The sequence below is a fragment of the Helianthus annuus genome, chromosome 6, assembly GCF_002127325.2.
Source record: "Helianthus annuus cultivar XRQ/B chromosome 6, HanXRQr2.0-SUNRISE, whole genome shotgun sequence".
Lineage (NCBI taxonomy): Eukaryota > Viridiplantae > Streptophyta > Magnoliopsida > Asterales > Asteraceae > Helianthus > Helianthus annuus.
In genome coordinates this window covers 54298438-54322704 of record NC_035438.2, presented here as the reverse complement: position 1 = coordinate 54322704, position 24267 = coordinate 54298438, and the positions used below count along the sequence as shown (strand labels likewise).

At 35.3% G+C, this 24267-nt stretch overlaps 2 protein-coding genes and 3 long non-coding RNA genes across 6 annotated transcripts; 2 read left to right on the top strand and 3 right to left on the bottom strand.

Moving 5' to 3' along the window:
* Window positions 1-190: 190 nt before the first annotated feature.
* LOC118479895 lies at window positions 191-2090 on the top strand. Its single transcript, XM_035974759.1, has 2 exons — window positions 191-1427; window positions 1742-2090. Exons 1-2 carry the CDS (start codon window positions 353-355, stop codon window positions 1774-1776), a joined length of 1110 nt encoding a protein of 369 aa, XP_035830652.1. The 5' UTR covers window positions 191-352; the 3' UTR covers window positions 1777-2090.
* Window positions 2091-12330: 10240 nt separating this feature from the next.
* LOC110944785 (uncharacterized mitochondrial protein AtMg00810-like) lies at window positions 12331-13311 on the top strand. Its single transcript, XM_022186432.1, has one exon. The coding sequence runs from the start codon at window positions 12331-12333 to the stop codon at window positions 13309-13311; it is 981 nt and encodes a 326-aa protein (XP_022042124.1).
* Window positions 13312-16578: 3267 nt separating this feature from the next.
* LOC110864008 lies at window positions 16579-18159 on the bottom strand. Its single transcript, XR_004861337.1, has 5 exons — window positions 17868-18159; window positions 17601-17731; window positions 16876-16944; window positions 16705-16766; window positions 16579-16629 (listed from the first exon to the last, which is right to left on the bottom strand). It is a non-coding gene; the product is annotated as an uncharacterized LOC110864008 (long non-coding RNA).
* Window positions 18160-18612: 453 nt separating this feature from the next.
* Window positions 18613-20025, bottom strand: LOC110864007. 2 transcript variants are annotated; one of them, XR_004861335.1, is made up of 6 exons: window positions 19665-20025; window positions 19453-19585; window positions 19165-19337; window positions 19028-19081; window positions 18768-18955; window positions 18613-18689 (listed from the first exon to the last, which is right to left on the bottom strand). It is a non-coding gene; the product is annotated as an uncharacterized LOC110864007 (long non-coding RNA). The 2 variants fall into 2 exon arrangements; XR_004861336.1 differs by having other exon boundaries at window positions 19169-19337.
* A 46-nt stretch (window positions 20026-20071) lies between these two features.
* On the bottom strand, window positions 20072-20974 carry LOC110864006. The gene is made up of 3 exons (XR_004861334.1): window positions 20915-20974; window positions 20781-20818; window positions 20072-20329 (listed from the first exon to the last, which is right to left on the bottom strand). It is a non-coding gene; the product is annotated as an uncharacterized LOC110864006 (long non-coding RNA).
* Window positions 20975-24267: the final 3293 nt, after the last annotated feature.

Below are 24267 nucleotides of genomic sequence, written 5' to 3'. Positions count from 1 at the left end.
TTTGAAACGTATACGATTCTAAGTTTGTTGGTTATTTAAAATTAGTTAATCAGTTATGTTAGTAGGTTCTGTTATTATTCTGTTAGTAGGTTAACGTTTCCGTTAGTAGTTAGTTCTCCGTTCCGTTTTATTGTAATAGTATATAAGTAGGTTGATAAATGGAAGATAATAACTTTTTCCCCAATTTTCTTCTCTCAAGAACAATATGGTATCAGAGCAGAAGATTCTGCTCCATCTCTGATTTCAAACTGCAATTCGATCTTTCTTTCACAGTTCTCAGTCGATTCTCTGATCGATTTTCTACTTTCTCGTCTCAATTTCATCCGTTTAATTCTCAATTTTTTTTTTCAAAATGCCAGAAAATCAAACAAATTCAGCTGTAAATTCAATTGATGAGTCAAATCCCTTATATCTTCACCCTTCTGATCATCCTGGGATGATTCTGGTCTCAAAACAATTCGATGGAACAGGTTTTGGATCTTGGAAGAGAGCTATGATGATTGCACTCTCTGCTAAGAACAAATTAGGGTTTGTTACTGGAACTGTTACAAATTCTTCAAATTCAGATCTCTGGCAACGTTGTAATGATATGGTGATCTCTTGGATCATAAACACATTAGCAAGAGAAATCAGTGAAAGTGTTCTGTATGTTCAAACAGCCTCTCAACTTTGGAAGGAATTAAATGACAGATATGGGCAAGCCAATGGTACGAAATTCTATCAGCTGCAGAAAAGTCTTTGTGAAATTTCGCAAGGTAATAGTAATATAGCTTCTTATTTTACCAAGATCAAGTGTATTTGGGATGAAATCAGTTCTTTGTATACTATTCCTCCTTGTTCTTGTGGTACTTATCAAGAAATGGTCAAAAGAGAGGAAGAACAAAGGTTAATTCAATTTCTTATGGGGCTAAATTCTACTTATGATGCTATTAGAGGAAATATCTTAATGATGCAGCCCTTACCTTCAATTAGTCAAGCATATGCCTTACTAATTCATGATGAAAAACAAAAGGAAATTCATCCTGCCACTCAATCCTTTACGGAAGCTTCAGCTATGCATGTTCAAAATCAGTCTCAAGGAAATTCCTATAATAAACCTGGGGATTTAAAAAAGGTTATATGTGAGAACTGCAAGAAACCTGGGCACGCAACAAATAAGTGTTATAGGTTAATTGGTTTCCCAAAAGATTTTAAATTCACAAAGCCAAAACGGTTTGCTGGTACTACTTCCACAAATGATAATCTCAATTTCAAAGAGGAAATGCATAAGTTTGATGTTCATGCCATGAATGCTGGAACAAGTCTAACATCAGATCAGTGTCATCAGTTAATTCAGTTCTTGCACAATACTCATCTGGCCAATCCAAATTCCAGATCTTCTTTTCAATCACCAAATGTCACCACAATCAAATCTGCCAATTTTGCAGGTATAATGGCATGCTCCTCTTTGTCTAATTCTGATTCTAAATGGATCATAGATACCGGTGCAAATGATCATATGTGTTTTGATGAAAAGTTATTTACAAACACATATGCACTTATAAAACCAGTTCAGATTTTACTTCCAAATGGAAGTATTATCACAGCAACCAGGATTGGTACAGTACATTTGTCACCAGATTTATCTTTAGAAAATGTCCTTTTTGTTCCACAGTTTAGACACAATCTTTTGTCCGTTCCAAGACTATGCAATGACACAAATGGACTGGTGTCATTTTCTAATAGAGCTTGTGTGTTACAGGGCCCTTCTCTGAAGAGGCCACTAGTTCTTGGTAAGCTGCTTGATGGGCTCTACATCCTCAAGACAAATGAGATGATTTACAATAGTATTTTTCCTGTTTCTAGAATAAATTTTTCCAGTAGTAATGCTGTTGTTACTGGAACAGTTTGGCATAATAGGCTTGGACATTTGTGTCGCAACCCCCGATCCCTTATCTGTCCGGGGAACGGGCGGACGCGAACTCAGAGTTTCAGTGGTATCAGCTTGTTAAAATTGGCAGCGGAAATTACATCAGGATCGTAGTTAGGAAATGTTTATCAGAGTAAAACCACCATATTTAATATTAATAGTTACATGGGCAAAACCCAAGTTTCTTATTACAATACATTTATAGGGATAAACCCTATTTTATTGAATTTAAAACATCGTTTATTAGGTAACTTTTATAGCCACATTTTTTTTCCAAGCCTTCAGTGCTCTCCAGCTGGCTTTTTACTAATTGGCTGTCACATTATGTTACCTGAAACGCGTTTTAAAAACATTTGTCAATGGGAAATACTGGTGAGTGAATCCCAGTTTAATAAAGAAACATTTTATTAATTAAAACAGTATTGAGAGCGATCACATTGTTTATTTCTACACAATTACTCATTCAGTACTGTCAATCCTGACTTGTGGGTCATATTACACATTGGCTAACTCATTGTCCAATGGTAACGTACTTTCATCCCCGACTTACTACTCGCCGTAGTAAATTTTGTATACAAAACCCCAACATACCGGCAGTAATTGAAGAACTACAAAGACTCAATCACCGCTTAATCACATTGTAAAACAATTAATGTTTTGTAAAATATTCCAAAAAGGTTAACAAAAAGAGGATAAACTCACATTGCTATCTTAGACTTCGCGTAAGGGTTTCCTGGGAATAATCTATAATTTATACAAATGTACGTAGGTTAGTATCATAACCCTTTGAAAATATTAATGATACCCTCCACGAGACGGTATTCCAACAACTACGTCGGGCAGAACCACGACAGTTGTTACGGAACCCTAAATCAATCGGGCAGCGTATCTAATACGAAATTGGGGTTATAATACTTACAACGGAGCAGAACCTCGCTAATTAGGGGGTATAATACCAGCTTTCTATGCCTAATATTTCAGAATTTTGAGATACAGAAACGTTGTGAGCGAATTCGAAATGAAATCCGATGCCTTCTATTTATACTTGCTGAACTGGACTCTCACGCGGCCCGCGTAAAAGATAAGCGGGGCGTACGCGGCCCGCGTACTAGCCCGGGTAGGGTTTAGGTGATCCGGGTCATCGCCTAGCTTAGCCTCGATGTTGACATGTGTAGGCCTCTGGTGTCGCTGCGTTGTTGATCTTACCCGGCCCGCGTTAGCTTAAACGAGGTCTTAAGCGGCCCACCTTAACTTAAAATCAACGAAGTCAGTTTTGAGCCTTAATACCGCCCGCGTGAAGGTTGAGGTGGGTCCTACGCGGCCCGCCTCAGCTTAAAAATCAGATTTTAAATTTTATTTTTAATGCTTTATTGTATTTCGGGCTCGGTTTTCACATACGGGGTGTATATAAAGACATATTGGGACATTTTAAGATATACTAGGGTGTCGGAAATATTATAAGGGTGTTGGTTTTACTGAGGGTTGTTACATCCTCACCACCTTGTTTTAGAGCTCGTCCTCGAGATCTACTGGAACAAATGCGGATATTTCCTTTGCATTTCAGATTCAAGCTCCCATGTGTACTCAGGTCCTCTTTTGGAGTCCCACTTCACTTTGACCAGAACTAATCTCTTGTGCTTGAGATTCTTCACCTTTCTATCTTCAATCTGTAGAGGCCTTTCTACAAACTTGAGTTGTTCATTTACCTCTATATCCTTAAGAGGTACTATTAGCGATTCATAAGCTAAGCACTTTTTGAGATTAGATATATGAAATATATCATGTATTCCTGCCATTTCCTCTGGCAGTTGTAGCTGATAGGCTACAGGTCCTATTCTTCTAATAATTTCAAAAGGTCCAACATACCTGGGACTTAGCTTTCCCCTTTTTATGAATCTTACTATTCCTTTCCAAGGAGAGAGTTTTAATAATACTTTATCTCCTACTTGAAACTCCAATGGCTTGCGTCGATTATCGGCATAGCTCTTCTGTCGGTCACGTGCTGCTTTCAGTCGTTCCTTGACTTGAATAATCTTGTCGGTTGTTTCTTGTACTATCTCAGGTCCAGATAGTTGCTTTTCCCCAATTTCTGCCCAACAGACTAGGGTTCGGCACTTACGTCCATAAAGTGCTTCGAAAGGTGCAGCATTGATACTTGTGTCATAACTGTTATTATAAGAAAATTCTATTAAAGGTAAGTGATCGTCCCAATTACCTCCAAAATCAATTATACAAGCTCTAAGCATGTTTTCCATTGTCTGAATTGTCCTTTCGCTTTGTCTGTCTGTTTGAGGATGATAAGTCGTGCTTAGATTTAACTTGGTTCCCATGGCTTTTTGGAAACTTGTCCAAAAATGAGAGGTAAAATGGCTATCCCTATCATAAACAATTGATAAAGGTATTCCATGTAATGAAACGATTTCATTTACATACAATTTAGCTAACTGTTCCATACTGAAAGTTTCCTTCATTGGTAAGAAATGGGCTGACTTGGTTAGCCTATCTACAATCACCCAGATTGTATCATTTCCTTTCTTTGTTTTGGGTAATTTAGTAACAAAATCCATTGTTATTAATTCCCATTTCCACACAGGCATTTCTAACTGTTGCAATAAACCTGAAGGTTTCTGATGTTCAGCTTTGACTTGTGAACAGGTTAAACATTTAGAAACATAGGTTGCTATGTCCTTTTTCATTCCTATCCACCATAAATCTTTCCTTAAATCCTGGTACATTTTATCACTTCCTGGATGTAGCGTCTACTTGGACTTATGGGCTTCTTCTAATATACAATGACGTAGGTTTCCTAATTTAGGTACCCATATTCTTTTCTTATGGAATCTCCAAATTCCATCTGTTCCTTGTTCTAACTCTTTTAGCATACCTTTTAATTTTTCACTATCTTCCTTGATTACTAATTCTTGTGCTTCTCTTATCTGATCATTTAAATCTACTTGTAGATATAATTTAAAAGATCGTACCCTTTTTGGTTTTTCGTGATACTTTTGGCTTAAAGCATCAGCAACTACATTTGCTTTTCCTGTATGATACTGAATATCACAATCATAATCACTAAGAAATTCCATCCAACGTCTTTGTCTCATATTCAATTCCTTTTGCCCAAAAACATACCTTAAACTCTTATGATCAGTGAATATGGTAAACTTACTACCATAAAGATAATGTCTCCAAATTTTAAGGGCAAAAATTATAGCTCCTAATTCTAGATCATGGGTTGAATAATTCTCTTCATGAGTCTTAAGCTGTCTAGATGCGTAAGCTATAACCTTTTGACGTTGCGTTAACACACATCCATAACCTAACTTAGAAGCGTCACAATAGACTACAAAGTTTTCAGTTCCTTCTGGTAACGCTAGTATGGGTGCATGGGTTAATCTTTGCTTAAGGATTCTAAAGGCTTCTTCTTAGTTTGGTCCCCATTTAAACTTAATGGATTTACAGGTTAACTTGGTTAAGGGAATAGCTATTCTAGAAAAATCTTGAATAAATCTTCTATAATAACCGGCCAATCCTAAGAAACTTCTGACCTCGGTTGGTGACTCAGGGGTTTTCCATTTGGTTATCGCCTCGATCTTTGTTGGATCCACATGAATTCCTTCATGGTTAACTAAATGTCCAAGAAATTGTACCTGTTCTAACCAAAACTCGCACTTGGAAAACTTAGTGTAAAGATTTTCCTTTCTCAATAGAGTTAGAAGTAAGTGCAAGTGCTTTGCATGTTCCTCTTTACTTTTAGAGTAAATTAGAATATCATCTATGAAAACAATTATGAATTTATCCAAATATGGCTTACATATTCGGTTCATCATGTCCATAAATGCAGCTGGGGCATTGGTTAAACCAAATGGCATGACAGTAAATTCATAATGGCCATACCTTGTTCTGAATGCGGTCTTAGGAATGTCCTCTTCCTGTACCTTTAATTGATGATATCCTGACCTTAAATCGTTTTTTGAGAAAAATCGAGCTCCATGTAGTTGATCGAACAGATCATCGATTCTCGGTAATGGGTACCGATTCTTAATCGTGACTTTGTTTAATTCACGGTAGTCAATGCATATACGCATTGATCCGTCCTTCTTTTTGACAAATAAAATCGGTGCTCCCCATGGCGATGAGCTTGGCTGTATAAATCCTTTTTCTAACAATCCGTCTAACTGTTTCTTCAGTTCCTGCATTTCAGCGGGTGCCAAACGATAGGGTGCTTTGGCAATTGGTGATGTTCCTGGTATTAAATGAATTCTGAATTCAACTTCCCTATCTGGAGGTTGCCCTGGCAATTCTTCTGGAAATACATCTAAAAATTGAGATACTACTGGAATATCTTTTAAATCCTTTCCTTTAGTGTTAGTGATTATGGAAATCAAATACACTAATGATCATTTTCTTATGTAACTTGCAGTTTTCATCACAGAGATAAATTTTGTAGTTCTAGATTTGTGATCATTTTACCTTTAACTGAATTTATTTGAATTAAATTTTGATCACATAAAATACTGGCTTTATTGGCTATTAACCAATCCATTCCTAAAACAACATGGAATCCTGCCAGATTCATGGGATAAAGGTTTGCAATAAATTTCTGATTTAAAATTTCTATGCTTGCTCCCTGCAAGATTTCAGAAATTCTAATGGTTTCTCCATTAGTTGTTTCTACTAAGCATTCTTGTGGTAGTTTAGTCAATGATTGATTTAGGAATTTGCAAAATGATGTATTAATAAAACTTTGGTTTGCACCAGAGTCAAATAATACTTTAGCAAAAATATCATTAACTAAAAACGTACCAGCTATGACATCTAGAATCATCTTGGCTTCATCTGCAGTCAGAACAAATGCTCTAGCATTTTGAGTATTCTTGTTGTTTGTAGCCGGAGCTAATTTTGGACAATTAGGCTTGATATGACCTTGTTCTCCACAATTGTAACATATCCTGTTGTTAGCTTTCTTCCTGTAGTTTTCTTCCTTGTGTCCCGATATTTTGCAAAAAGTTACAGTATATGGAGCATCTTCCTGAATGCTTTCTTTTGCAATTTTTACAGTAAGGTGTAGAGGTAGAACCTATATTTTCCCACGATTAAAATTTCCTGAACGAAATTCTTGTGTGAGCTTCTGGGTTAGGTTCCTTCTTTGATCTTCTTCTCGGGTACGAACTAATTCATCAGTCAAGGTATTTGCTAGTTCTACAGCTTCTTCTATGGTTTGAGGTCTAGCTGCCTTGACTACATGTCTTATTTCCCCAATTAATCCCCAAATATAACGGGAGATTAACACTGGTTCAGGTGAAGCAAGGGTTGGCACTATTCTAGCGTATTCAAAGAATAACTTAGTGTATCCTTTACTATCCACACCAGTCATCCTAAGATTTAAGAATTTGTTTGCTATCTGTTCCTTTTCATTAGGTGGGCAGAATTTTCTTTCTACCTTATTCTTAAATTCTTCCCATTCTATATTGTAGGTTCTATCACTTCCTCTCGATTAGAGGATAGTGTTCCACCATTCGAGTGCTGAATTCTTAAATAGATTAGAAGCAAACAATATCTTATCTTCTTCAGCACACTTGCTTATTTTCAGAACAGCCTCAGTCTTCTCTATCCAGCGTAAAGCTGCAATGGGTCCTTCATTGCCCGAGAATTTTATTGGTTTGCAAGACCAGAATTCTTTGTAAGAACAACCATATAGCATGGTTCTTCTTCTTTTAGGAATGGGCACCTGAAGTACGGGTCCATTGTTCACGCTGTGTTAAGGTTCAGTTGGTCGCTTACTGCTATGCTTACTTTTATTATTCTCTTTTTGAACCGTTTGAATAATAAATGGCATTGCATCTATAATTCCTTGTGCCACTATGTGTTGAACGACACTATTATCCATTTGGTTTCCATTGTTATTGTTGTTCGGATTCTCGTTATTCAGATTATCATTCTGGTTTTCCTGATTCACTTCGTTGTCCCTCTGAAGTTTAAACATTTATCCCATATTAATATCACAAGATAATATTTAATATAGTTAATCACATAACACGCAATCTAGCCAAAAACGTCGATCATTGCGACTTTTACTCTATTTCCATATACTATTATGCGTCTATTACACACTAGTACTGAAATAAAAATTACAATACCAACAGAAATAGAATCACACTAATAGTAATATGCATCCGTACACACATATTTTATTTTTATTATATTATATTATTACTATTATCGTTTCCTCCATCACATCACGGATATGGATTTATCCAAAAATCCATATTGCGTTCATCGTATTTCCATACGAGACGCTCTCCCACCTGACGCATTCTCTCACTGCTTTCTAAAATTTCCTCACCAAATGTCCTAAGTTCTTGGACAATTTCTGCACTCATTGGGGGTGAAGGTTCTAGGACTGGGTACGGAATCTGGGGTGCAGGTTCCTGATATGGGGGTGAAAGTGCCTGAAATTGGTAAGGATCTTCTAAGATTTCTCTAATATATTCATTGTGGTAATAGGGATCTAAAGGGTCCATACCTGGATAGACTCCTATGTTCTGTATGGGTGTGTCTTCCTGTATCGAGTAACATTGTACAAAGTCCCTATTATCGTCCCACCAGGGGTCGTAATTTGGGTCTAAGGGATTAGGTATCCTAGGTATTTCCTCTGGGTTGAAATCATGCATCTCCACTTGATTTTCTATCTCCATGGGTTGGTTTGGGTTTTGTGGTTGTGGGGCTACTAGTTGTTCCAGACTTGGGTCAGCAGCAGTTGTAGTTAGGATATGGAAATTGGCTAGGCTTCTATTAAGCATATCCTGTGTATGGGCATCTGACTCTCGCTTAGCGGCTGCTAAAACTCTTTGCTGTTGCAACTTTCGCATTCTTTTTCTACGTGCAAAGGCTTCCTTACTGAACCATCCTCTTTTCTTATGAGGAATGGCTCTTCTGACTGGGCTTTAAAAGCAAACATTCCTTCTTCCTGATCAGCAGAATACCCAGAAAGAGCAGGCTGTGAAGAGGTACCTTCACTCCTAGGTGAATCAGACAACTAAAGACTCATGTCTGAGGGTCCTTGATCACTCATACTGTAAACTAACAAATAGTCAAATAACACATAACAAATAAATACAGTTATGCACGTATTTCCATAATTTGTTTCCTAACACAAAATTTAGAATTTAAGTGTCACCAGAACACTTCTTTGGCTCAGACCAGTGGCTAGGCTCTGATACCACCTTCTGTCGCAACCCCCGATCCCTTATCTGTCCCGGGAACGGGCGGACGCGAACTCAGAGTTTCGGTGGTATCAGCTTGTTAAAATTGGCAGCGGAAATTACATCAGGATCGTAGTTAGGAACTGTTTATCAGAGTAAAACCACCATATTTAATATTAATAGTTACATGTGCAAAACCCAAGTTTCTTATTACAATACATTTATAGGGATAAACCCTATTTTATTGAATTTAAAACATAGTTTATTAGGTAACTTTTATAGCCACGTTTTTTCCAAGCCTTCAGTGCTCTCCAGCTGGCTTTTTACTAATTGGCTGTCACATTATGTTACCTGAAACGCGTTTTAAAAACATTTGTCAATGGGAAATACTGGTGAGTGAATCTCAGTTTAATCAAGATACATTTTATTAATTAAAACAGTATTGAGAGCGATCACATTGTTTATTTCTACACAATTACTCATTCAGTACTGTCAATCCTGACTTGTGGGTCATATTACACATTGGCTAACTCATTGTCCAATGGTAACGTACTGTCATCCCCGACTTACTACTCGCAGTAGTAAATTTTGTATACAAAACCCCAACATACCGGCAGTAATTGAAGAACTACAAAGACTCAATCACCGCTTAATCACATTGTAAAACAATTAAGGTTTTGTAAAATATTCCAAAAAGGTTAACAAAAAGAGGATAAACTCACATTGCTATCTTAGACTTCGCGTAAGGGTTTCCTGGGAATAATCTATAATTTATACAAATGTACGTATGTTAGTATCATAACCCTTTGAAAATATTAATGATACCCTCCCCGAGACGGTATTCCAACAACTACGTCGGGGAGAACCACGACAGTTGTTACGGAACCCTAAATCAATCGGGCAGCGTATCTAATACGAAACTGGGGTTATAATACTTACAACGGAGCAGAACCTCGCTAATTAGGGGGTATAATACCAGCTTTCTATGCCTAATATTTCAGAATTTTGAGATACAGAAACGTTGTGAGCGAATTCGAAATGAAATCCGATGCCTTCTATTTATACTTGTTGAACTGGACTCTCACGCGGCCCGCGTAAAAGATAAGCGAGGCTTACGCGGCCCGCATACTAGCCTGGGTAGGGTTTAGGTGATCCGGGTCATCTCCTAGCTTAGCCACGATGTCGACACGTGTCGGCCTCTAGTGTCGCTGCGTTGTTGATCTTACGCGGCCCGCCTTAACTTAAAAATCAACGAAGTCAGTTTTGAGCCTTGATACTGCCCGCGTGAAGGTTGAGGTGGGTCCTATGCGGCCCGTCTCAGCTTAAAAATCAGATTTTAAATTTTATTTTTAATGCTATATTGTATTTCGGGCTCGGTTTTCACATACGGGGTGTGTATAAAGACATATTGGGACATTTTAAGATATACTAGGGTGTCGGAAATATTATAAGGGTGTTGGTTTTACCGAGGGTTGTTATAATTTGCCTTTGTACAAGTTGAAACAATTGTCTGTTTTTCCACATGATTATATGAATCAAATTGAGTGTTGTGATATTTGTCCACTAGCTAGACAACATAAATTGCCTTTTCCCCGTAGCAAAAGAAAAACTCTTAAGATTTTTTATCTTGTTCATATTGATGTATGGGGACCTTATAACACATCTACTAACAATGGTTATAAGTATTTTTTTAACCATAGTAGATGATTTCAGTAGAGTTACTTTGACCCATCTTCTGTCAACAAAGAGTAATGCTTTTTCTGTTCTTCAAAATTTCATCCAAATGGTCGAGACTCAATTTCACACCAAAATCAAATGCATAAGATCAGACAATGCTTTGGAATTAGGCACAGCAAATAATCATGCTCAATATCTTCTTAGCAAAGGTATTATTCACCAAACCACTTGTGTTGCTACACCACAACAAAATGGAGTGGTGGAAAGGAAGCATAAACATTTATTAGAAACCGCACGAGCACTTTTATTCCAATCAAAACTTCCACTCAAATTTTGGGGAGATTGTATTTTAACTGCCACTCATTTAATAAATCTCTTTCCCACAAAATTGCTTCAAAATAAGTCTCCACATGAAGTTTTATTTGGGAAGCCACCTTTTTATGACTCCCTAAAAGTTTTCGGTTGTCTATGTTATGCTTCAACACTTTCACAAGGAAGCGGCAAATTTCAGCTTAGAGCTATCCCATGTTTATTCATTGGTTATCCTATGGGTAAGAAAGGCTATAGACTTTTTAATCTCACTTCCCATCAGCAATTCATTTCTAGGGATGTTATATTTTTTGAAAACCTTTTTCCATCCATTCCCAAAGACAAGTCTTCTACCATTTTTCCCACCATTAATGTCAGTGCTGATTTTTTGATCCTATTCCATACCCTATTGATCCTAATTCTAGTTCAACACCTTCTGATATGCCTTCTATTAATCCTTCTCAGTCTTCATGAGAAAATTTAAGGAGATCTGAAAGGCAAAGAACTGCACCTTCTTATCTTGCTGATTACATTTGTAATTCAGCTCTCACTGGTAATACTCATTCTGATTGTATTTGTCCTCACACTATCACTACCGCCTTCTCTGCTGTCAATCATCTTCAGCCCTCTGATATACCTGTTTCTAACAAAAATCTTTTCACCAATCTCACTCAAATAAAAAAGCCAACTTCTTATAAAGAAGCTGCTCTTGTTCCTGAATGGCAGACTGCTATGCAACAGGAATTTGATGCTTTGAATGCTAATCAAACTTGGATAATCACTTCTCTTCCTGATGGAAAGAAACCTATTAAGTGCAAATGGGTTTCTAAAGTGAAGTATAAGGCAGATGGCAGCGTAGAACGTTGCAAAGCAAGACTTGTAGTTAGAGGAGACACTCAACAAGCTGGCATCGATTATACAGAAACGTTCTCTCCTGTAGTCAAGATGACTACTATTCGAAGTTTAATTGCCACTGCGACTAAAATGCATTGGATTTTACACCAATTGGATGTAAATAATGCATTTTTACATGGATATCTCGATGAAGAGATTTATATGTTGCCACCTCCTGGAATGGTTCTTGATGATTCTTCTAACGTTCTCAAACTTTAGAAATCCTTATATGGCCTTAAGCAGGCTTCTAGACAATGGTATGGCAAATTGTCTGACTCTTTGAGGTCAAAAGGATATATTCGATCTTCCAAAGATCATTCTTTGTTCTCAAAGCAAATGGGATCTTCTATTGTTCATGTTGCCGTTTATGTGGATGATATTTTGTTAACCGGCAATAATGAGGAAGAAATGGTAGCCCTAAAGTCTTTTCTTCATTCCACTTTTAAGATCAAAGATCTCGGGTCACTCAATTATTTTCTGGGCATTGGAGTTCTAAAAGTCCCTCATGGAACCATTATGACTCAAAGAAAGTTTGCACAAGATCTTTTACAAGAATTTCAAGATTTTGATGCATCAGTAACTATTTGTCCTTTGCCTGCAAATTTACAACTCTCACATGATACTGGTCCATTATATCATGATCCTCTTCAACATAGAAGACTGGTTGGAAAACTCAATTATCTTACTCATACAAGACCTGATTTGGCCTTTGCAGTTCAGTTTTTAAGTCAGTTTATGAAAGAACCACGCTTACCTCATTGGGAAGCAGCTCTACATACTTTGCATTATGTCAAAGGGACATCATCACAAGGTTTGTTTTTTAATGATTCCCAAGATTTTAAGCTGGAAGCCTATTGTGATTCAGACTGGGCTGCTTGTCTTAATACCCGCAAGTCTGTTACTGGTTATTTCATTTTACTTGGCGGAAGTCTTATTTCTTGGAAATCAAAGAAACAAGCTACTGTTTCTTTAAGTTCAGCTGAAGCTGAGTATCGCTCTATGAGAAGGGTTACTGCTGAACTCACATGGCTCACCAGGTTACTTCATGAATTTTCTATCCCTTCTATACTTCCCATTCCATTGAAATGTGACAGCCAAGCTGCAATCCATATTGCCAAGAATCCGGTTTACCATGAACGAACTAGACATATAGAATTGGATTGCTACTTTTTTCGTGAGAAACTTCAAGATGGTCTTATACACTTATCTCATATTGCAAGTCAGGATCAACCGGCTGATCTGTTTACAAAGAGTCTTCCAAGCTCAAAACACAATTTTTGTGTGTCCAAGTTGGGGCTATCCTACCCTCCAACTTGAGGGGGGTGTTGGTTATTTAAAATTAGTTAATCAGTTATGTTAGTAGGTTCTGTTAGTATTCTGTTAGTAGGTTAACGTTTCCGTTAGTAGTTAGTTCTCCGTTCCGTTTTATTGTAATAGTATATAAGCAGGTTGATAAATGGAAGATAATAACTTTTTCCCCAATTTTCTTCTCTCAAGAACAATAAAGTTTGGTTTCTTCAGAATTTCGTATGCATATAAGAAATTATAAAATTGTTATTTATGTGACTTGTACTTTTACTTCAAATACTTGCATCATTATCACTTATAATATCTTACCCTCTCCATATCACAGTTGTCATACCATTACCTTTTTTAATGATAAATTTCATTTTTTACTTCTTGTAACTTGGAACTCATAATTTTCCTAACTTAGGTGCTTCTAAAAATTTTATTTCTCTCATTGAATCACCAACCCCAATTCACACTAGCACTTGGTGTGTGAGTTATTAAGTTTCCAATTTTGGTAAATCCCGCGTTGCTTATATAGTCTAACTAGGTTATCGCCCGTGAATACTCACGGGTTGGATATTTAAATTTTATTAATCACAAATGTTTATATAACATCTCAAGTGACCTCCATGCTATCATTTTTTTTTTCATTTTGCATCTTCCATCACATGTGAAAAGTTTGACCCTTTATAAATAAATGAGTCGATATATAACATGTCAAATTGGTAAAACTAAATATTACCTCTTACCAATGAAGTCTGGTCTCTCAATTAGCATACTACCTATTACCATGTAACTTCAACTCTCCCACTTAAAAACACATTGAAAATCTATAAACCACCTATTTATATAAAGATATCAATGAAAATCTATAAACCACCATGTCAGTATGCTTAAACATATATATTTCAAGACTATTATATTGTTTTAAATTTTCACTAAAGTTTGGTGCAACTATTTTCAATGTCATGTCACCACACAACTTCCACATCAACAAAAAAGTAACTGGGTTAGGGTTTAGTTAGTTCGGAAGTGCTTTCGGCCAATATGTTGAAAGTTGATAGTGGTGTGATACAAATCGAAAGTTGGGAGCACTATCAGTCAGTTGGTGAAAGTTAGGGTTATTTAAATCTAATATCCTTTTTTAATAATGTACAATGCATGATGATCAAGATATATTAATTAAAGTAACATATATTAATTATTATCATATTACATTTTGTTTATTTTGACAATAAAATTTAAGAAAATAGTGTTTTAAAGGATTAAGTTAGGTATTTTTAAGGTGTTTATACTATATCTTTTATCAATGATAACACAACATTATTCCATATAAAGTAAATATATATGACTGTATAACTAAAATAAATAAAAGAGCGACATTACAATTACACAAATATACGATATGTCACAAAGTAAATATATGATTAGCTATGTTTACAAAATGCGGCACCTGTTTACCTGATTTTTTCTATAACTTATTTTATAGAGTTTGGAATTTTGGTTTCTTTGATTGGTCTTGATTTTGATTCGTGAACAAAATACAAAAGATTAGTTCATAAAAAAGGCAACACCATAATGGACATTGAGTAAGTAAAACCATTGTATTTTCATAAAAAGGCAACATCATAATGGGCATTGAGTAATGAACTATTAAATAATGGTATGCCTACTATGAAAAGGAACTGTTGAATTTAGGATATACTATATAGTTAGTAGTCATAGGCATAGTTAAAGCCAACTTAGAGTATTAGAATCAAATAGGCCGAACAAACAACGTCGTATTTATTTTTCTTTATAATAGATAAGTTATCACCAATGAATACTCACGGATTCAGATATTTAAAATTTGTTAAACACAACTATATATATAATTTAAAAGACGAATAACGTTTGAAAAAAATCAAAAAATGTGTGAATTTTATTTACATCAAAAAAGATGAATCGTCAATCAACGTTGACCGCCTTCCAAACCGCAATCCATTATGTCAATATCGTTATCCGTCATCTTAGCAATGACCGCCAATCAACATTATCAACCCTCCAAACCACCATCCATTACGTCGGTACCATGATCCGTAATCTCAGCATCTCTGTTGAGGCTCAGAAAAGGTCAAAGCCAAAATTTGTTCAAATTGAGTGAAGTCAACGTATAGTGGTGTTTCAATGCACATTAGTACTAACCTTAGCCAATTAGACTGAACCGTTCTTCATAGTGGTTGTATGGCCACACCTTAGTGGTGATAATGTTCATGAAACCGCAAACTCAATTAACTCCAAGAACACTGTCTATAAGCATAAATATTATCTTAATGTCTTCATATAAATATACAAATCATATTAGTAATAGTAACTAAATACAAAAAGATAAGATTTTAAAGGAAAAATCTTTGTTTATTAACCATTTAGGTATTATTAATAGTATTATGTAACTAAATACATATGTTTTTCTTTATTGAAACAATCAACGCAAAAGCCAAACCATAAAAAAACAAATCACAGGTAACTTATATTCCACACCAGATGTGGAGGGACACAACATTACTTCCTGTTTTATTGGCATCAAACCACACTCAAAACAGAAGATCAAAGCATTTACAACTGAAGCTTCAAGCTTAACGTGGTTGCTCACCTGTTTGAAGTTTGATCAATGTGTAGACACCTGCTCCAGCCAGGACTCCAAGTGTGGGCACCAGTAGGTACACCCATATCGTTGTGTAATTCCCTGTTGCAACTGCTGGACCAGTGTGTGCACTATGTTCATGGAACCAGCGCTTGACGACCTGCCATATAGATTAACCAATCATCATTACCATTTTAGCTACTAATCCAACTTAAGGGTGTTCATGACTACTTACCCTTCAACAACCATGTTGTGCATAATAGTAGCTCCATCTTCAGTACCAGCCCATTATCCCACCTAAATATAGACATATATATACCAATGAGCATAACACTTTATAAAAATTAAAAAAATAATAATAAAAAACTAAAATATGTTATGATTATTACAATGCGAGTATTAGTACCAACTACTATGTTCATGGAACCAGCGCTTGACGACCTGCCATATAGATTAACCAATCATCATTACCATTTTAGCTACTAATCCAACTTAAGGGTGTTCATGACTACTTACCCTTCAACAACCATGTTGTGCATAATAGTAGCTCCATCTTCAGTACCAGCCCATTATCCCACCTAAATATAGACATATATATACCAGTGAGCATAACACTTTATAAAAATTAAAAAAATAATAATAAAAAACTAAAATATGTTATGATTATTACAATGCGAGTATTAGTACCAACTACTATGTTCATGGAACCAGCGCTTGACGACCTGCCATATAGATTAACCAATCATCATTACCATTTTAGCTACTAATCCAACTTAAGGGTGTTCATGACTACTTACCCTTCAACAACCATGTTGTGCATAATAGTAGCTCCATCTTCAGTACCAGCCCATTATCCCACCTAAATATAGACATATATATACCAATGAGTATAACACTTTATAAAAATTAAAAAAATAATAATAAAAAACTAAAATATGTTATGTTTATTACAATGCGAGTATTAGTACCAACTACTATGACGCCAAAGAGGAGATCAAGTTAGAAACTTGAGTTACACAGGTTGAATCCATTCATGACTATTCACAAAAACGAAGAAGATAAAAAAAAACACATTCATGATTAGTCATTCAGCTATTAACGAATAAAAAGTAAACGAATGAAAAATGTATTGCATATAATTAGAAAATCGTGGTATGATGGATATTTTCCTTTTATAATTTCAAATCTACCCAATTTGACCAACTAAAAAAACATGTTATGTTTAATCACTAACGGGTCAAATGGGTGGAGTTATAATATTTAACCAAAAAAAGAAAACTGGTTAAAGGCATGCATAAATTGTGTTAAAACCGTCTATTAAAAATGTTGGATAATTATAATAACAGTGATACTAATGCGAATTAGTTAATGCAAGTCAAGAAATGGATAAAATGGCGTCTGAGGAATGGCTTTATCCAACGCGTTTGGACCAGCACTAAAATTACCCATTTTGACACAAACCACTTTCCAAAACAATAATTTGCGACCTCAAACGCATATTATTAGGTACAGCAAAAAAATAACATTTACAACACAACTTAATTAAAACAACTTTTACTATATAACTTTCAGATTTAGCGTTAAGATGAGTGTTAAGTCAGCTCAGCCTAGGTATGAGCTCGGTATCGGTATGAGTGTTAAAACATATACAAATCTTTTTTTTAATTATAACAATTTTCTTTAAATATGTTACCATCAAAGAGCCCATCTTCGAGTTCATCACCAACACTGGCGGAATATAGAGGCTTAAAATACTCCTTCTCAACCCTAGAATTAAAATAAGATATTCTGGCTGCCATTCCCTTTTCCCGTTTTCTCTTGTTTCTTCACAAACAGAGAAGTAAGCAATTATTAGCTACAACAAACATTATGTTGGTCAAAATAAAAACCAAAGTCAAAGAGACCTACCGAATTGATTTCCAGTAGCATTAATTTTTTTTAAATAAAATCACATGCTTACTTTATGATATCGGATCCAATGATCTCGTACAAATGTGCATACGCCAGTTAAAAAGGAAGTTGGAGGCATATAATACTCAATGTAATAATCGCATCGTTTCTGAATCGTAGCATGTGACCGAACCATTCCTCTCGTTGGAACTTCTCTTTCTCGGTTTTATCAGCCCCAAACTTTATTGATCAAAAGAACCTACCCAAAAAACGAACAACGGACATAAACTGGTATTTTTATTTAGAAAAGTTGATATATTTTTGAACCCAGCTGAATGTTGGAAGATTCAGTCCTCAAGCTCATCGGCATTCACACCAACTTGCAACTGAAACAGAAAGTCAAAGTCAAAGACCTATTATCAAACGACAATACTCATAATTACAAAAAAATGGCCAGTAGTTAAAAATCACCAACAGTCAGGTGATGAAACATCGTTGAATTTCTTGCCGGGTTGAACTTGATCTGTCGCTCATGTTCAACTGACTCCAATAACTCTTGAATGCAAATGTTATGTGGAACAGTTGGCTGATGAATCACATGGTATGTGATCTATAGTCAAAAGCGTGGAGATGCATATAACCACCTACCTTAACGTTATCACCTACATTAACTATTAACTATATGTTAACATAGTATTAACTATATATTAATATAGTTAATCAGAGAGAATTAAAAAGAATATGAAGTTTGGTTCTGACCTTGTAAATCAAACTATTGGCCCTATATTCAGAGCTCTCATTTTTTTCACGCTTTATTAACTTCACCGACACCTTCCCCCCAATTTGTGTGAAATATTGAATGGCAAATAGGTAAATTGCCGTTAACCCAAACCTGAAATAAAATCTTAAATCTTAACCAAATAGATTTCCAATAGCATTAAATTTTTTTTACATAAAATCACATGCTTACCTTATGATATCGGATCCAATGATCTCGTACAAATGTGCATACGCCAGTTCAAAAGGAAGCTGGAGGCATATAATACTGAATATAATAATCGCATCATTTCTGAATCGTAGCATGCGACCGAACCATTCCTCTCGTTGGAACTTCTCTTTCTCGGTTTATCAGCCCCGAACTTTATTGATCAAAAGAACCTACCCAAAAAACGAACAACGAACATAAGCTGGTATTTATATTTAGAAAGTTGATAGACTTTTGAACCCAACTGAATGTTCGAAGATTCAGTCCTCAAGCTCACCGGCATTGACACCAGCTTGCAACTGAAATGGAAAGTCAAAGTCAAAGACATATTATCAAACGACAATACTCATAATTACAAAAAATGGCGAGTAGTTAAAAGCACCAACAATCGGGAGATGAAACATCGTTGAATTTCTTGTCGGGTTGAACTTGACCCGTCTCTCATGTTCAACTAACTCCAATAACTCTTGAATGCAAATGTTATGTGGAACAGTTGGCTGATGAATCACATGGTATGTGATCTATAGTCGAAAGAGTGGAGATGCATACAACCACCTACATTAACGTTATCACCTACATTAACTATTAACTATGTATTAATATAGTATTAACTATATATTAATATAGTTAATCAGAGAGAATTAAAAAGAATACGAAGTTTGGTTCTGACCTTGTAAATCAAAGTGTTAGCCCTATATTCAGAGCTCTCGTTTTTTTCACGCTTTATTAACTTCACTAACACCTCCCCCCCAATTTGTGTGAAGTATTGAATGGCAAATAGGTAAATTGCCATTAACCCAAACCTGAAATAAAATCTTAAATCTTAACCAAATTGATTTCCAGTAGCATTAAAGTTTTTTTTACATAAAATCACATGCTTACTTTATCATATCAGATCCAATGATCTCATACCAATGTGCATACGTCAGTTCAAAAGGAAGCTGGAGGCATATAATACTCAATATAATAATCGCATCGTTTCTGAATCGTAGCATGTGACCGAACCATTCCTCTCGTTGGAACTTCTCTTTCTCGGTTTTATCAGCCCCGAACTTTATTGATCAAAAGAACCTACCCAAAAACGAAAAACGAACATAAGCTGGTATTTTTATTTAGAAAAGTTGATAGACTTTGAACCCAGCTGAATGTTGGAAGATTCGGTCCTCAAGCTCACTGGCATTCACACCAACTTGCAACTGAAACGGAAAGTCAAAGTCAAAGACCTATTATCAAACGACAATACTCATAATTAAAAAAATCGCCAGTAGTTAAAAATCACCAACAGTCGGTTTATGAAATATCATTGAATTTCTTGTCGGGTTGAACTTGAGTCGTCTCTCATGTTCATCTGACTCCAATAACTCTTGAATGCAAATGTTATATGGTACAGTTGTCTGATGAATCACATGGTATGTGATCTATAGTCGAAAGCGTGGACAGGCATACCACCACCTAAGCAATTGGTTACTCATTGCTTTCACGACACCTACACTAAGTATCGTTAGCATCACTTGATTCTAAGTGCCCAATATCTTCATACTGTCAAGCTACAAAAAAAATCACTCTTAACAACTCGTTGTATCTTTTTCCGAATATAATGAGTTTGATTTGATTTTTACATCCAATTCAGTTCTTAATGTTTCTTTATGCAACTTGGTACTTCAATTCTAGTCTCTATGGGTCCTATTTACATGAAGGGTTTCTCAGAACAAATTATATGTTTAAAAAAAGAGCCATAATATGTGGAATGTAAAAATTAAAAGAAACCAGTACATATCAATATTTAGTTTAAAAAATATATCATATCATATTGAGATAATTTTATGCATACCATCACAAATAAACTAAGATTAACCAAGTTGTACAGATAAAAATGATAAAAAAAAAATATGCAAAATGCATGATTAACGAAGCTGTACAGATAAAAATGATTAAAAAATATGCAAAATGCATGATATTTACGGCAGTCGCAGAGTTGGTTGATGTATAAAAAATTACCTAAGTGTTTCCCAAATCTTTGAATGAGCTTCTGGTGTCTGCAAAATGAAAAGAAAACAGTTAGAGAAGCCATTAAGTAAATACTTGAATTAACTTGGATCAAATGCAGGTCTAATAACAGGATCTTCAGCCACCTGCAAAACTCTTTTATACGTGATCACATCCTCCGCTCTCTCCACGTTAACATCCAACGCATATCTGTCACCAACAACCACACATACTCTTCAAAAATCACTCACATCACATAAACAATAAATTAAACACATTCCGTACGCCACATCATTTAACAACACCAATTCGCAACACCTAATATCGCTTACATATTGCATTGAAACAGATTGATTGATAACCAGAAGCTCTCAAAAATCAGTCAACTCAGAGAAACATAAAACTAATAACATTCCGTATGCCACATCATTAAACAACACCAATTCGCAAAACCTAAAAGCAAAGAACAAAAGGGGAATTATAAATTCCATTGTTCACATCTTTAGATCTGATTATTTTATAATTAAATCAACAACAAAAGGTGAAAAAGAAAACCTAAAACCCTAAAAACAAATTTTTCTATAATAAAATCAATAATAAATGAAGATTTTTTTTAGATTCCAGATGGTCTTTGAGATTTGAAATCGTGATTGAGAAATTAGTTAAAACCCTAAATTGATTCTTTGAAACATTGATGTTGTTCACATACCTGCTCGTTGTAAATGATGTAGAAACAAAGATGATCAGAAGAATGAAGAAGGCGATCATAGATCCAAGTTTGAATTTGAAGACGATGTAGAGTGAAGCCAGAGAGAGAGAAACTGAAAGAATGAATTAGGGTTTCCAAGGTTTAAGAGAAGAAGCGTGTTTAATATGCGACCCAAATCCAGTTTCAGACCCGATTCAGAAACGGATCCCGCGTCCAAATTAACTTTTTGGTTTGTGTATTGTCAAATGTCGTTTGTGTATAGAGAATTAGACAATTTCCCTCCCAAAATCAAGGTTCACTAAACCAATGGATGCCACATCAGCAAAATGGCTCCACCATTCAAGGACACATAGCCCAAATCATCTCATTTATTAATATATATAGATACCACCCACGGCCGGTCTTAGAGTTTTGGGGGCCCAAAGCGAATTAAAAATTCGAGGCCCTTTTTAATTTTTTTAGACTTGTAATTTCGGTTTGTATCTGATATGAAATATATTAGGAAGAAACTTATAAAGCACTTAACCTTTATATAAACTAGATGATTTCCATAATCAAATAATGTTGGGATCTAATACATAAATCAAATCTAAGTTGGTCAAAACAGTTTAATCTAACAAATAACAACTTACATTACGTGTGAAAGGAATTAAAACATGCTACTTATTTGAAGTATACTATTGTTATTAGTTAGAAACGGTTTTTTTTTTTTAAATAAAATTTTACATGGACGTATCATGTTAAAAATTGTGTGGACAAAATATTTTAGCTTATTAAATTAAGAGAGGTAATTAAAAAAGATGTATTTATAACCCTTTATTAAAAGAGTGAGTGAGGTGATTAATAATTTTGAAAATGGGTAGCAGGTGGGATTCGAACCCAGCCCTCTACAAAAACCAAATCTTGTTCTTACCACTAGACTACCCTTGTATTAATGTTAACAAATATAACCGTAAATATCTATGTGCTTCCGGTTATGTTTAATGTCAAACGGGTCAAAACTCTTTTGGGTTGTAAATGCCACTTTTATACTTAATGTCTTTTGTAAGTAAGTTAAATTGGTAGTTATGGTTTGGTAGTTTGAACAAATGTTGCATGAAACGCTTTGATGGCTACGAATTTTATATTTAACCATAAGGGTATTTTGGTAAAAAAAATTTGTTACGGTATGAAACTTCAAATTTTATGACGATTTAACCTTTTATGGAAATGGGTGTTTCAAGTTACTCTCTAATATATTTTTTTATAAATAAAGATTTATTTTTTTAATTTTAGAGGCCCTATTTTTTCGGAGGCTCTAAGTCGTCGCCTAGCCCAGTTACACTAACGGGCCGGCCCTGATACCACCTTTGTTGCCTTGTTGGCCATTATACAACGAGTATTTTAATATATACGTGCATACTTTTTTATTTTAATTGTACATATGTAAACCTTTATACTTTGTTAAATACTTAAATACATATGTGGATGTCATGTATCTATAGAGTATAGACCATGTAAACCATGTTTTGCTTGGTGTGCATACACTTTGTTACACATATTTGTCAACCTATGTTTGTGGTCCACCTTTTATGGGTTTCAAACTTAACAACTAATCAGGCGTATGTTGCTTCTTTAGTTCTATGTAATTAGGTCTTTTCTACGTGGCTTATCTCAGTGTTTTAATATAATAAATCTTGTCCCTCGTAATCTATTATTAATTTGGTAACCGTTACCGACCAATATGCTTGTCATATAAAAGGGAAAATAATATAATTGTGTGGTTAGGGTCCAATTAATTTTAAAACCTTCAATTTTTGTTACCACGTGTCATGCATACGAATCAACCAATAGTCAAAAGTTGTTAGACCAAAAGTTTTAGAATTATTTACACTACTACAAAATAGAGCATAAGACGGGGTGAAATGGGTTTTAAGACGGTGTTTTCAACACCGTCTTAAATCACACTGGTTTAAAGTCATATCTTTTTAGACGGTGTTCAGTTTGAACACTGGCTTAAAATTCATGACTTATTAGACGGTGTTCAGAGTTTGAACACCGGCTTATACCTCAAGTCTTATTAGACGGTGTTCAGAGTTTGAACACCGACTTATACCTCAAGTCTTATTAGACGGCTACTCATGTTTCCAAAAGGGTTGATCCCGTCCGAACTAAGCCCAAACCGTATGTTTCTGATCTCGTTACCAAAATCAGGATACATATAATCAATAGTTCTCCACTGAGGTGAATCTGCCACATGTCTTAGTTTTCCATCATTAATACGGTCATCTGAATGCCAACGCAACAATTTTGATTCCTTCTCGTTTGCAAATAATCGTTTCAGTCTTGGTATAATAGGAAAATACCACAACATTTTAGCTGGTGGTCCATTTTTTGTCACATCATCGTCAACTTCATCTGTATTGCTTTTACGCTTATACCTTGATGCGCCACAGTTAAAACATGTATGATCATTTTTGAACTCGTTTCTATACAACATACAATCATTTGGACATGCATGTATTCTTTCAACTTCCAATCCCATCGGGCACATCATTTTTTTTGCTTGGTATAACGAAAGTGGTAACTCATTGCCTTCTGGAAGCATGTCATTTAATAACACTAATAAATCTGTGAAACTCTTATCACTCCATCCGTATGTTGACTTTAGGGTAGACAATCTCAAAACAGCACTTAGTTTCGAGTATTTCTTACAACCAGCATATAACGGTTTTTCCTCATCTTCAAGTAATTTTCTTAATTTTTCTTGCTCATCATCACCAATATTAGTCTCTAAATCATTATACATGT

Bases quoted from the DNA above. Each gene is read 5' to 3' on its own strand.
- LOC118479895 (XM_035974759.1), top strand. From the start codon at position 353: ATGCCAGAAAATCAAACAAATTCAGCTGTAAATTCAATTGATGAGTCA. The intron at 1,428-1,741 runs GTATAATGGCAT...TGTGTGTTACAG, and splicing joins CAAATCTGCCAATTTTGCAG to GGCCCTTCTCTGAAGAGGCC.
- LOC110944785 (XM_022186432.1), top strand. From the start codon at position 12,331: ATGGGATCTTCTATTGTTCATGTTGCCGTTTATGTGGATGATATTTTG.